Source organism: Leptodactylus fuscus, chromosome 1, assembly GCF_031893055.1.
Source record: "Leptodactylus fuscus isolate aLepFus1 chromosome 1, aLepFus1.hap2, whole genome shotgun sequence".
NCBI lineage: Eukaryota > Metazoa > Chordata > Amphibia > Anura > Leptodactylidae > Leptodactylus > Leptodactylus fuscus.
The window spans coordinates 109,291,072-109,306,060 of NC_134265.1; the positions used below are offsets into that span (position 1 = coordinate 109,291,072).

The 14,989-nt window shown below is 40.8% G+C and overlaps 1 protein-coding gene across 1 annotated transcript in view; it reads right to left on the minus strand.

The window, feature by feature from the left end:
• The window catches only part of PI4KA (phosphatidylinositol 4-kinase alpha), a 114,427-nt gene that overhangs the window by 77,480 nt on the left and 21,958 nt on the right, over window positions 1–14,989 (minus strand). The window contains exons 7-13 of the mRNA XM_075275525.1: window positions 11,153–11,219; window positions 9,829–9,977; window positions 9,196–9,261; window positions 8,217–8,313; window positions 3,138–3,329; window positions 698–798; window positions 460–589 (exon numbers count right to left, since the gene is read on the minus strand). Coding sequence (XP_075131626.1) covers window positions 460–589; window positions 698–798; window positions 3,138–3,329; window positions 8,217–8,313; window positions 9,196–9,261; window positions 9,829–9,977; window positions 11,153–11,219 — 802 coding nt within the window. The remainder of the gene's footprint in view (window positions 1–459; window positions 590–697; window positions 799–3,137; window positions 3,330–8,216; window positions 8,314–9,195; window positions 9,262–9,828; window positions 9,978–11,152; window positions 11,220–14,989) is intronic.

Here is a 14,989-nt window from a genome sequence, read left to right on the forward strand (position 1 = left end):
AAATTTTCATGCCTTGCAAACTAGAAAACTGCTCACGGCATAATAAATCAGCTCCACTGGGATTGGAAGAGACCACCCATAGCAGCACTCAGGAAAGACTTAGGACAGACTTTAGAGCTAGTGTTTTTAGTAAGAGTAATCAAAATTAGTTAATAAAGTATAATGGAAAAATGTTTCCCATACATTCCTTACATAGAATAAAAAAAAAAAAAAATGTGGGTCACTCAGAATTTTTATTCCTTTTTTAAAGGTGCAAAATGCATATATAGTGTTAGAAGTCCTTCTACATTGCTTGAAAAATTGCAAAGTAAACTTTTTCAATGGGAAATATTCCTAGCATTCCATTAGACAGAGGAAGCAAAGATAAAATGGTGAAAAGGTCAAGATAAAAACCAAGAAGGATATAAATTTTGTTATACTGAAGCTGTGTTCCCAAAATTGAATATTACCCAATCCTACCTGACTGATTTTGGCTGTGATACTTATAGAGCTTCACCAGCACTGGAGAAGGTATGACCAGGAAATCTCGAAGAGATGGAGTTACAGAGTGAACTACCACAGGAAAGCGCTCACACAGACGCCCCAGCCCCTTGTAGGAGTAAACATAAAGAACAGTACTAAGGAAATGCATAATATGTAAGTCTTCTCCATTGCAAGTGGAACCACTGGCAAATACAAGTATCTAGAAGAGGCTTACCTGTAAGCAGCAGATCAGGAGAGGCATGTGGGCTATGATAACTTTGCTAGAAGTCTTTGACTGCAGTTTTTCAGACAATTTAATGCACAGATTCTCTGCACCTATAGTGTAAAGAAAATGAACAAATTTATGCAGAATGAGAACAAATGAGCATGAAGTGAGCTGAATCTGCTCCTTATTATTTTCAGAGCTCTCAAGCTGAACATTTCTCAATCAAACATGTCCGGTGATTTATCACATTGAAACCCACAGTAAGATATAGGAGCTCTTTGGATCCTATAGAGGAATGATTGTAGGCAATTGGATGAGGTTTGTAAAACACTTCTTGGTGAGCTACAAAATCTTACAGGAACTTCTGAACGATAAGTGTTGCCAAGTAAGCTACTGACAGGATTCTACATTGTGTCCCCATCCCCTTTGTATAAACTGGTGGCTCAGTAGTTAGCACTGCAGCCTTGTAGCACTGGAGTCCTAGGTTCAAATCCTGCTAAGGGCAACATCTGCAAGGAGTTTGTATGTTCTCTCCGTGTTTGCGTGGGTTTCCTCCATGTACTCAGTGTTTCCTCCCACACACCAAAGACATACTGATAGGGAATGCAGAATGTGAGCCCTATATGGGACAGTGACTGACAATATCTGTAAAGCGCTGCGGAAGATGATGGCGCTATATAAGTAAGCATAATAAATAAATAATAAACTGTACATCAATGTGCCAGCAAACTAGGGAGATTAACAACCCTCCTCCCCCAAGAAAGAGGAAAACTACACTTTTGAAGGGTAAAACATCAACACAGCAATATCCATAGGAGCATACTGAATGGTTTATATGTTTAACAAAAACAAAAAACCCTAAGGTATCCTTTCACAGCACAGCAGCTACTGATATCAGCTTTTCGGTACAGACACTTAGTGTGGCATGGAAAACCCCTTTAATATTGTTAATTTCTGTTCAGACTGTGTAGCAGCAAGACAGGATTTCTGGAGCACTGATGGTGGCTGTAGTATCAGTAGATTAGTAGATGTGTGCAACTATACATCATCTATTGACACTCCAACCAGGGCCAGTGATTCAGAAGCACAAAATAGATCTAAACAATCCTAAACTCCACCCCCCAATTCAACCCCACAACCCCACTTTGTGCAGGTTTCCAGATTCAGTGTACCCATCCTGTTTACATTTGAGGACAGGTTTAACACAGAGGACACAGGTGACCACAATTTTTATTACTATAATCATACCCATAAAGGAAAAAAAGATCTCCTGCATTTTATTAAGGGTATTTAGACATGTGTGAGAATAAAGACCCCAATATGTTCGAGGTTATTTTATATTATTTACTATTTTTTGGCCAATTTCGAGAAAGCCTTTTTAATTCCTTGCTTCACTTTTGTTACATCTGGAAATACCGTATTTTTCGGACTATAAGACGCACTTTTTTTCCCCAAAATTTTGGGGGAAAAGAAGGGTGCGTCTTATAGTCTGAATGTGCCTGGCCTGGCACCCGCCATAATAGAGAGGCGAATGCCGGCAAGTGATAGACGCCGGGGCCTGAGACATCGCTGCGATCCTCTGCCCTGAATGAAGCCAGCAGCGGGAGGAGTGATGCTATTCCGCTCCTCCGTCCCCCCGCCGCTGGCTTCATGCAGGGCAGAGGAGCGATGTCTCAGGCCCCGGCGTCTATCCCTCCCCGGCATCCGCCTCTCTAGTACAGCGGATGCCGGGTCTGCAGTCTGTCAGCGGCCTCTTCTCCCCCGGGGCCGGTCCCCACCGGCCCCGTACCTGTAGAGTTGCAGGCCGGCTCCTGCGCGGCGATATCGCAGGAGCCGACCTGTTCAGGTGACAGCCGGGAGCCTAATGAGGCTCCCCGGCCTGTCACGGCTATATTAGTATTGCGGCTGGTCTCTATGACCAGCCGTAATACTAATAGACAGAATGTCCCATAGACGGCAATACACTTGTATTGCCGTCTATGGGACTTGCGATCAAGTGACCGCAGGTTCAAGCCCCCGGGGGGGAATAAAATGGTAAAAAAAAAAAAAAAAAAAAAAAAAAAAAAAAAAAAAAAAAACACCTTTAAAAATATATAATAAAAATATGAAAAATAAAAGTTCTAAATCACCTCCTGTCCCTAGAATATATATATAAAAGTAGAAAATCATATGTCATAAACCACTGGTTTTTTTTTTCAATACAAGGTGATCTAAGCAATAGATATTCCCCAAAATGGTATAACTAAAAAGTACTTCTGGCCCCGCAAAAAAACCCACTCTATGCATCCCCGTACAGCTGCAGGGTCACCTGTCAATGTGGCCTTGCAGCTGTTGCAAAACTACAACTCCCATATATTAAATATTTTACCATTTTTTGCTTCAAATTTTTTTTCCCCTATTTTCCTCCTCTAAAACCTAGGTGCGTCTTATAGTCCAATATGTCTCATACCTTGCTCATCCTTTACAGCCCAAACCATCAGGTCCACACAAGCTGCATTGGCCTGACATCTCAACTTCAATGGGCTAAGTTCATTGTGTAGTCTTTCCACATCGTGTAAGATCTTCTGCAGTTCAGACTGGCTGCTGTTAAACTGTTCAAGTACAAAGTCATGGATCTCCTTTACGAAGGAGGTCTGGAGATCTAAAGAATAAAATTATGAACAGTTAATCTTCAGGACACAAATAAGTAAAAGTTTATCGAAGGAATCTGCAAAAAACCTGTATGCAGTATTATGGAGACTTCAGACAGCCAGAACCTTATTTAAATGGTTTAAATTCAAAAGGATTCTGCAAAACTTACAGTGTAAGAAAACTGTACTTGTATATACTTCTGGCCCCTCATGTGGTTGCAGATGTTATATTATTAATAAACAAGCAAGCAAATTTTGCGGACTGCTCATAGATTTGTTTACTCTCTTGTGTTTTATCTGCTTGGTTGTATTATTTGCCCGATGCTTGCAGTCCTGTGGTCCTGGATTTCCTATATTGTGATCACTTGGGCTTCTGTCAGGTATTTGTTTGCAATTGTATAGTTACTACTAGCAAAATATGATCCGCAATGGATGGGGGCAGACTGCTGTTTATTGTTCAAGCCCACAGTCTAAGATGCAATAATTTTATACATAATATGATTAATAGCAACAGAAAAACTGATAGTACATCATGTATGAAGGCTTATACAGACATACAAAAGATGGACCAGCAAGACAACACATAGATCAACTTTTCATGAAGACTCTAGTTTCAGTTATTTATTGAAAAATGGCAGAAATACAGAACATGCACCAAACAAGGAAAACAGTCCTAGAATCAACTCAAGATTACAGAGTAACGCTAGGTTCAAACTAGTGTTAGGGCTCGTTCACATCTGTGCCCGGTCTCCGTTCTGCAGGTTTCCATTTCCTGCAAAAAAACAGAGGCAGGAGACGGAAACCTGCAAGACTCTTTCATACCCATTCATTTGAATGGGTTTCAAAGATGTCCGGCCGTGTGCGCCGGTGAGCATTTTATGCTCTCCGCTGCGAAACCGTTTTTGTTTTTTTTTAAATCGGACACAGAGTTGGACATGCAGTACTCGGTGTCCAATTTAAAAAAAAAAAAAAAAAAAAAAAAACAAAAACAAAAACAAACGGTTTCGCAGCGGAGAGCATAAAACGCTCACCACCACTCACAGCCGGACCCGATCTGTGGTTTCCGTCTTCTTGCATGCAGAAGACGGAAACCACAGAACGGAGAGCTGAACGCTAGTGTGAACCTAGCGTCAGGCAATAATAATGCAAGAACTGACAAGTCTGAACGCAAGATATGCCTATAAACAACAACCAACACAAGGGTGAGGGGAGGGGGGTAAATAGTACTAACATACACAGAATCAAGAGCAAAATGAGGGGAGCACCCTGCCCAAAGGAAGTGAAAGGGATGCCCCACTTGATCACATATAAGCAGATTACAGTTGAAAACCAAATGGCAGGCCTATTAACCCCTTCCCGACATTCGCCGTAATAGTACGGCGCTGCAGGGAAGGGCTTCCCGCAAACCGCCGTACTATTACTGCGGATGCATGGTGCGCACACAGAAACTGTGTGCGCACCATGCACAGCAGGTGACAGCCGTAATACACGGCTGACAATGCCCCGTAACACCCGCGGTCGGAACCGGGTCCGATCGCGGGTGTTAACCCCTGAGATGCCGGTGATCAACATGACCACCGGCACCTCTGGGGTTACAACGTCATATGGTGCCGATCGGCACCCCCCGCGCCGGTTTCGGGGGGTGCCGGTGTTCGTAGGGGGCAGCCCGGGGTCTGATCAGTGACCCCGGGTCTGCCCCATCACTTACCCCGTCCTCGCTCCTGGCAGATCCTGCCGTAAATTAAGCTGTCAGCCTGTGCGTCTACACAGGCTGACAGCTTCCTATACACTGCAATACACGTGTAACACGTGTATTGCAGCGTATCTCTATTGAAGCAGTGATCAGCCGATCACTGCTTCCATCCCCCATGGGGACAGAAAAAAAAAGTGAAAAAAAAGTCAAAATAAAAAAGTTTAAATAAGTTTAAAATAAATTATAAATAAATAAAGCCCCAAAAATCCCTTTTTCCCCATATAAAATGTTTTATTATGTAAAATAAAGAAAAATAGAAAAAAACATTACATATTTGGTATCGCCGCGTCCGTAATAAGATGAATAAAATTAAAACATTATTTAACCCGAACGGCGAATGTCATAAAAAACAAACGTAGAAAACCGCACAAAATAATGATTATTCACCACCTTTCCCTTACAAAATGTTCAATAAAAAGTAATCAAATGGTCAGATGAAAACCAAAATGGTACCAATAAAAAGAAGAGGTCTTCCCGCAAAAAATGAGCCCTCAACCAGCTCTGTCTAGCGAAAAATAAAAACGTTATGCCTTTCAGAAGATGGCGATGCAAAAACAATAGATTTTTTTCCCTGAATTGAATTCTATTCTGCACAAATAGCAACGCATTAAAAAATCATATAAATGAGGTATCGCCATAACCGTACCGACCCGCAGAATAAAGGTAACACGTTACTTATGCTGTACGCTGCACGGGAAAAAAAAAAAATGCTAAAAAGCAATGCCAGAATTGATGTTTCCTTTTACATCCCACCCAGAAAGAGTTAATAAAATGTAGTCAATAAGTTACACGCCCCAAAATGGTGGCATTGAAAAGTACATCTAATACCGCAAACACCAAGCCCTCATATGCCCACATTGCCAGAAAATAAAAATAAAAATCTACCTTGTACAATGTGAAGACAAAAACCCCAAAAGTCGCCAAATCATTAGGACATAAGTGGCTGCGACTAGAAGGAAATGTGTAAGCGGTGCGAGCGTTTTCAGGGGACACCCCATATTTAGAGCTTATGAGAGAGCATACACCAGCGCTGACCCCCCAGAATGCCCCTCTTCCCCGTCCGCGTCATAGGAGCTGGTGGGAAAATAGAATGGGATTTGGTGTACCCAATTTACTCCGCACAGCTTACACATTCACTTCGGGGTTACTAATGCTCACTACATCACTTGATAAATACTTTGAGGGGTGCGGTTTTCAAAATGGGGTCACTTTCTAGAGGTTTCCACTGTTTTGACTCCTCAAGGGCTTTGTAAATGCGACATGGTTCCTGAAACTGATCACAGCCAGATCTGCCCTCTAAAAGCTCTTTGGCGCGCCTTCCCTCCTGCGGCTTGCTGTGCGTCCATATATTAGTTTACACCCACAAGTGGGGTACTATGGTAGTCGGGAGAACTTGCCTAACAAATTGTGGGATGCGTTTTCTCCTTTAACCCCTTGTGAATGTGCAAATTCTAGGGCTAAATGAAAATATTAGTAAAATAAATTCAAATTTGAAAATTTCACCTCCATTTTGTATTAATTCCTGTTAAGCACTTATAGGGTTAAATTACTAGGTATATGTTGTTTTGGCTTATTTAAGGGGTGCAGTTTTGAAAATGGGGTGATTTATGGGGGGCTTTAATACAAGGGTCTTTCAAAACCCCTTCATAACTGGATTAGGCCCTTTAAAAAATGGGCTTTGGAAATTTCTTGAAAATTTTGAATATTGTTGTTTCACTTGTAAATCTTATAATGTCCGTAAAAATTAAAAGGGTGACTAAAGTTTGATGCCAACATAAAGCAGAGATCTGGGACATGAGATTTATGATATAATGTTGGCGGTCTGACTATCTGTATGTAATGTACATCATTTCAAACTTTATAAAATGCATATTTTTCAAAATTTCCACCAAATTTCCAATTTTTTTTATAATTAAACACAAAACATATCAACCAAAATTTACCACTAACATGAAGTACAATGTGTTACGAAAAAACAATCTTAAAATCACTTTGGTAAGTTAAAGCGTTCCAAAGTTATTGCCACATAAAGTGACATATGTCAGTTTTGAAAAATCGAGCTTGGTCAGGAAGTCAAAAAGTGCCATCGGCGGGAAGGGGTTAATTCATAGTGCCCAGATTCTTTGAAAAAGTGGATGAGTATTGGAGATGGATGTGTAATATTTTCTCATGAAGCATTATGGAATCAACTCATTGCACTAGATAGGGTGGGGAGAGGAAGGGCCTCTTCAAATTAAAGGCAATATGGATAAATAAATGCAGCCATCAAAATATAGTGGAGTAGTTTATACTGGGCACTTTTAAGGCTGGCTGGCTTGAGGCTTAGGAGGAGAATAACAGCAGACAATGGGAATACTTGGCTAAGGATCCGTTGCATCAACCTGTGAACATCTAACCAAAAGAGACAGGCAAGCGGGCAGGACCACCAGACAAGGAGGGTAGTGCCTCTAAAAAAAGAGAGAGGTGAGTGCGTAGTGTAGAAGCTGTACAGTTGATGGGGGACCAAATAGGTTGTATGAAGGATTTTCAGAAAAGGTTCAATAAAAGTGACCTGTGAACTGCCCTCGCCAATGGACATTCAACAGTCATGCCATTGGGCTACAGCTAAAATTGAATTAAAGGGGTTTCCCCAGGCAGAATTTTTTTTTTTCTTAATAAAGATCTATTAGTGCTAGTGATGAGTTAATAACCCATATACCTTTAGCAGTTATTGGGGTGATTTCTGGGTGTCTCTGGTTGCTGCTTCATCCTCTGTTTGTTTACATGCTTTTAATATAGTAGCTACAGGAAGCTGCACAGCAGGAAGCTCTCTCTTACCTAGCCCCCCCCCCCTCACTCCATTACAAAACCCTCTGTCTTGCTAAGCCTAGTCCCTCCCACCTTCACTAACTAGCAATCCCGCCCATTGCTCAAAATAAAGTAGGTAAAGCAGATCTGTTTGCAATGCCAGATAGACCAGAGTACCTCAAGTATAAACAAGAGCAGCAGGGGAGGGAGGCAGCAAAGGAAGTGGGGCAGAACATGGACAATGTGGGTTGTCAACATTGTAAAACCCAAAGTGATCTTGAGGGTGCCCAAGAGTTTACATCATTTTAACAAAGAATTGTACTACAGTAGGGTATTTTCCACAAATGCTGCCACGTACCTTTCATATGATACAGTGTATCTCTGAGCATCTTAAACATTGCTACGTAGAGAGGATCGCTGAAGGTTTTATAAAAAAGATCAGCGCTGGGATTGGCCTAAAATCAGTAAATAAACACAAGTTTACATTACGCAAAAGAGCAATAAAAGTAAATGAAAATGGATTTAAGATCTGTAAATAGTTATAGGAACCAAACACTAGCTTTCCAAACTTGTACAATGTTACCACAATAAAAGCTTCATTAAGTGAGGATCACATGAAATTCTCCCCTGTGCCTCCTTTTTTTTTTACTTCTTACTTTTCTCTTCTCTTCTCTGGCCTGTGTGTCTGAGAATTTCACATGTACTGATATGAGGATAAACATATCTGCATGTTTCTGTGCGTTTATCAATCTAATTGATTTTGATACTAAATGCCACTTAAACATGTTTGGGTGTTTACCGTTTAAAAACAAAAATATTTGTACATACATAAAGCAAGGACCACAATGCTCTCAAATATAAGATTCCTAATGTAAGAAGGCCCTTCCAAATGGATAGTTCCTTCAAAACAAACTCAAATATTTGATGTGACTGCGCTTTGCTTTCACAACTGCACCAATTCTTCTAGGTACACTCGAACATCAGTTTTTGAAGGAATTCGGCAAGGAAGTTTTTCCAAATATTAGCGTAAAGTATCTTCTGTGGATGTAGGATTGCTCAAATACTTCTGACTCTTCATGTAATCCTAGCCATACTAGACTATGTTGCGATCAGAGCTCAGCGGAGACCAGATCATCACATCCACGACTCCACATCCAAAGGGTAGTCACACCAAATATTGGTTTGATTTAGATTTCTCTTTTTGTTCATTCACTTCATTTTGGTAAGTTACAGAAATAAACTATTAACACATCTATTTTTGGAAGCTTTCTTTCTTTGCACCATTTCTTTCACACATGCCTAGATCATTTGCACAATACCTTACTTACTAATATTACCTCAGTAACTTCCGTGATGAGAGAATCCAATGAGCTCAAAACTGGATCTGCAACAATCTGCTTCACCTGCAAAGTAAAACAAATATGGTGTAAAGACCGTTCTGAAATCCCACATCCAGTAAATATAAATTCCAACACACTAACTTAAAAATGACTGTAGCAACATATATCACTTCATATACGGTATCTAACATGCATTATAAGACAAAAAATACAGAAGCAATAGTCTGGAGAAGAAAGGTCTGAACATATAAACCACAAAGAGGAAATAACTTTATACAATAAAGAATTAATTTACTCCTACTCCAGCAAATAACCCATTCCCTCCTTGTGTGTGTGTATGTATGTATGTATGTATGTATGTATGTATGTATGTATGTATGTATGGTAGCCTGGTAGCCTTCAATAAGATCCCGGTTGTCATAACAGCTGATTGTTGAGAGACGACAGTGATCGGGATCAATATTGCGGGGCCCAATGTGGCAGCGCCCTTGCACCACCTCAAATGTTCTCAAATGTTCTCAATTCATTTTGTGAAATAAAAGGACTTGACTATAATGAGTTATGCAAGAGCCCAAACATTTTATGGGCATAGCATCATAAGAATAGGTCAAAGTGACAATGACACTATACCATGCACAGTAGTTGACGCAGGGTTTCCTGGGGGATATCAAACTCTTTACTGTTGACTCCAGTGAACAGAGGTGAGACAGAGAAGCTAGAGCTGATGGTGGTGAGGTAATAGTCTGGGTCTACCGCACTCCCATCTGGCAAATAGGACCCTGTGAGTAGAGAAGAAGACAAACAGTAATGAAAAACTCATATTTATGTAGGCTACAATCCGATCAGGTTTTGTTTTTGTTTTTTTTTTAACATCTGATTAGCAGATCAATTTAACAAACACAAAGAACAAAAAGCCATGCATTTACATAGGGATCGATGTTAAATAAATGTAATAAAAAATTTTTTTATGTAATTAATTTAAATTTTAATTACATTTATTTAACATCGATCCCTATGTAAATGGATGGCTTTTCATTCTTTGTTAAATGGATCTGCTAATCAGATGTAAAAAAAAAAAATAAAAATAAAAAAATAAATAAAAGAAATTGATCCTTGTTTTTGTTATTTAACAAAGTAATTTAAAAAATTAATTTATGTGATTAATTTAAATTTTATTTACTTTTTTAAATAACAAAATCAGTGGGGTAAGACTTCCGGCCCTACTACCAACCACCCATTTAAAGAAGTCACCACAGTGGCTGAAGTGCCACAGCCACTCCCACTGTGCAATGGCATGGAATAATACTGTGTGCTCTAAAGTGCATGAAGAAAAGCTTATAATACAGCACCAAGAGTATTCTTAACCCATTAACTGCTAAGATCCCCAATTGGGGATCGGGTACTTTAACCCGACTATGAATGCCATCTGTCATTGATGAATAGAAACAGAACATTCACGTGTTCCAGCAGGAAACCTAAACAGATCACGTGCATGCATTGCCTTGTGCACATGAGGTCATTTTCACAGTGCAGTTCCCATATTATTGAAAAAAATAATAATTGGCAGTTAATGGGTTAATGCACTCTAGGATCACATTCAGGATCAATCCATACACAGAACCTTTATCTTGTTATTTAAAACAGCACTACATTGCCTTATTTTCCACTGATCCAGTTAGAAATCTTTTTCTACACTTATTTTGATAGCCACTTCCAATATTCCGCTAGTTGAGCTTGGAAGCAGACAACAGTTCAGTTCTCCCCACTGTCAGACAAGTGACCTAACAGCTCAGCTTTAATACAATGTACTATTGTCCGATAACAAGAAACAAGCAGAATCATGAACTTCGCTTCTTCATCGTGGGATTAACAATAAGGATAAGCAAAGCCAAGGAAAGTAACATTTCTCTATTAATACAGAGCTCTAATACATGATCAACACAATTCTGCTTACCTTCAAAATATTGGATGGAGGATGCTGCAGGAGAACCAGGCAGGGGAACAACTCGATCCGGGCTCACCTATAAGGCAAAGGCAATGGTGTAATATTCTTGTTTAACAACCAATTACTGATTTTTATATACCTGTATCTCTATTTAAAGTGTATTACTTCCCTAGAAACAAGACTGCAAGACATTGAGGCGAAGGGGTTTTCTCTTGTCACACAGTGAATGCAGATGATAGAGGCTGATCTTCCTTACAGCCTTACACATGTCTGCAACCTACAAGGACTAAACATTCTGCATAGCTTATAATGCAAGAAAGAAAGTCTTACGCTAGGTTCACACCTGCGTTCTGGTCTCCGTTCTGTGCTTTCCATCTTCTGCATGCAAGAAGACGGAAAGCACAGACCGGGTTCAGCCGTGAGCGGCGGTGAGCGTTTTATTTTCTCCGCCGCGAAAGTTTTTTTTAAAATCCGGACACAGAGTACTGCATGTCCGACTTCGTGTCCGGATTAAAAAACCCAGGTTTCGCAGCGGAGAGCATAAAACGCTCACCGCCGCTCACGGCCGGACAGCTTTCTCACCCATTCAAATGAATGGGTGAGAAAGACTCCTGCAGGTTTCCGTCTCCTGCTCTGTTTTATGCAGGAAACGGAAACCTGCAGAACGGAGACCGGGCGCAGATGTGAACGAGCCCTTATTTGTACTTCTGGATACTTGTGTTGTATCTTATTCATAGACTGCAATCAGCTCTCCTAACGGTGCTCATTGATTGCTCATTTTCTGCGTCCTGCCTGCATGGTAGATGCTAGAATGGAGTGGGAACCTGTATACATTTGCAGTTCAGTGTTCCTGGATGGTCTTTTGGGCTTTTCTTAGCAATTTGTTTGATCTTGTACAAAAATTAGCAAAATCATCCCAAAGTAAAGTGAAAAAATTGTGGGAGTGCTGCCTGATGTTTCTATTTTTATATTGTGTCAAATAGCCCCAAGACTGGCACCCATTTGGTTTATACCAGCATCGTCTTTTGTTTTGAATTTTTGCTCTCATACAGTTATTCCTGGCAGAATTACATGTAAACAAACCAAACTAGTTATATTGATAGAGGAGGTACAGGTTACACGCCCAAAGCTTCAAAGCAAAATGTAGAATGTTCATCAGTCAAAATTGGGACATTAGCAGCAGAAAAACAGAAGGACATAATATATAAAGGCTTATATAGTCATAGAACACTTCCCAGAAAATCCCTGCAGAGATTTCAACTTTTCATGAAAACTCAAGTACTCTTTAATGAAAAGTCTAATAATTAGAAAATGGAAAGCTCTGAAAAATTCTAATATACTTTCTATGTCCATTCTTTATCCTTTTTTAGATCTTTCCTTGCGGTAAGTGAACGTAAACATGTATTGTTTACTTTTAAAAGGCTACAAACTTATTCTGATCATAGCACTCAGAGGTTAAAGGGATTTTCCGACCTCAAATCGATTTTACATACCGAGGACCTAGCCGTTCTCACAATCACAGTAACAAAAATCTAATTTCTTCTTAAAATAGAATTTACAAATTTGATCCTATTAACAAAAAACAAACAATCACCAGTAGTTACCGATATCTCTTCACTGTTTGAATGGCGTTTCTGACAGTCTAGCCGGACTGTAAGGAATGCCCCTCCTGACAGTACAGTCCATAGCCCTGTACTGTCAGGCGTTCCTTACCGCCCAGCCATGACGCTAAGCTGTGAAGAACGCAACCCCCCAGTACAAGTCTATGGAGGAGTACAGTCGGGGGGATGCATTCCTCAGAGGTTAGCATCATGGCTGGACAGTAATGAACGCCCCCTCCGACAGTACAGAGCTATGGACGAGTACTGTCAGGAGGGGCGTTCCTCACAGCCCGTCTAGACTGTCAGAAACGCCCTTCTGACAGTGAAGAGATACCGGTAACTGCAGCAATATTTTTTGCCCTGATGCACATAACGGGAAAGCGATGATATGTCCAATTACTGTGCCACTAGTATTAGAATTACATACATACACACCTAAATACATATAGGACATTACTTAGGTTGATCACATCTCCGGGTAAAGTCCAAAAGGTAAACCCTGTACATGCGAAATAAGTGTCAGCTGTGCCACAAACATTAGATGTTAAGTATAACAATATACACTCACCAGCCACTTTATTAGGTACACCATGCTAGTAACGGGTTGGACCCCCTTTTGTCTTCAGAACTGCCTCAATTCTTCGTGGCATAGATTCAACAAAGTGCTGGAAGCATTCCTCAGAGATTTTGGTCCATATTGACATGATGGCATCACACAGTTGCCGCAGATTTGTCGGCTGCACATCCATGATGCGAATCTCCCGTTCCACCACATCCCAAAGATGCTCTATTGGATTGAGATCTGGTGACTGTGGAGGCCATTGGAGTACAGTGAACTCATTGTCATGTTCAAGAAACCAGTCTGAGATGATTCCAGCTTTAAGACATGGCGCATTATCCTGCTGAAAGTAGCCATCAGATGTTGGGTACATTGTGGTCATAAAGGGATGGACATGGTCAGCAACAATACTCAGGTAGGCTTTGGCGTTGCAACGATGCTCAATTGGTACCAAGGGGCCCAAAGAGTGCCAAGAAAATATTCCTCACACCATGACACCACCACCACCAGCCTGAACCGTTGATACAAGGCAGGATGGATCCATGCTTTCATGTTGTTGACGCCAAATTCTGACCCTACCATCCGAATGTCGCAGCAGAAATCGAGACTCATCAGACCAGGCAACGTTTTTCCAATCTTCAATTGTCCAATTTCGATGAGCTTGTGCAAATTGTAGCCTCAGTTTCCTGTTCTTAGCTGAAAGGAGTGGCACCCGGTGTGGTCTTCTGCTGCTGTAGCCCATCTGCCTCAAAGTTCGACGTACTGTGCGTTCAGAGATGCTCTTCTGGCTACCTTGGTTGTAACGGGTGGCTATTTGAGTCACTGTTGCCTTTCTATCAGCTCGAACCAGTCTGGCCATTCTCCTCTGACCTCTGGCATCAACAACGCATTTCCGCCCACAGAACTGCCGCTCACTGGATGTTTTTTTCTTTTTCGGACCATTCTCTGTAAACCCTAGAGATGGTTGTGCGTGAAAATCCCAGTAGATCAGCAGTTTCTGAAATACTCAGACCAGCCCTTGTGGCACCAACAACCATGCCACGTTCAAAGGCACTCAAATCACCTTTCTTCCCCATACTGATGCTCGGTTTGAACTGCAGGAGATTGTCTTGACCATGTCTACATGCCTAAATGCACTGAGTTGCCGCCATGTGATTGGCTGATTAAAAATTAAGTGTTAACGAGCAGTTGGACAGGTGTACCTAATAAAGTGGCCGGTGAGTGTAGGTACCTAAACAAATGTCAGACAACACCAGTGTTTGTAGCACTACTGGCTCTTTTTTTTTTTTTTTTTTTTTTAAATGTACTGATCCATATAAAGAGGACCTTTCATGTCCTTGGGCACACACTGAACTAAGGCAATGTAGGCTTTCGCCGATATTTTCTTATATATCCATTATAATATCCATTACAATGATATATACTGTCTATATCAAGTTCTCTCAACCTCAAGCACCCCCTTATGAAAAAAGGTCCAACTCAGTACCCCAATGAACACTGATCATCTCCCAAATTCAAGTGGGAAAGAAAAACTTGCATAGTGACAAGCAAATCCTTTTACTTGTGGGGGCACCTGTAGCAGGCATACAATAAAAGTTTGGAGGGTCTTTTAGCTTCTGACCAGCTTTTCTCTCTTGAATTATACAATAGAAATTAAAAGCTGTATGACTATTCAGCAGAGACTAC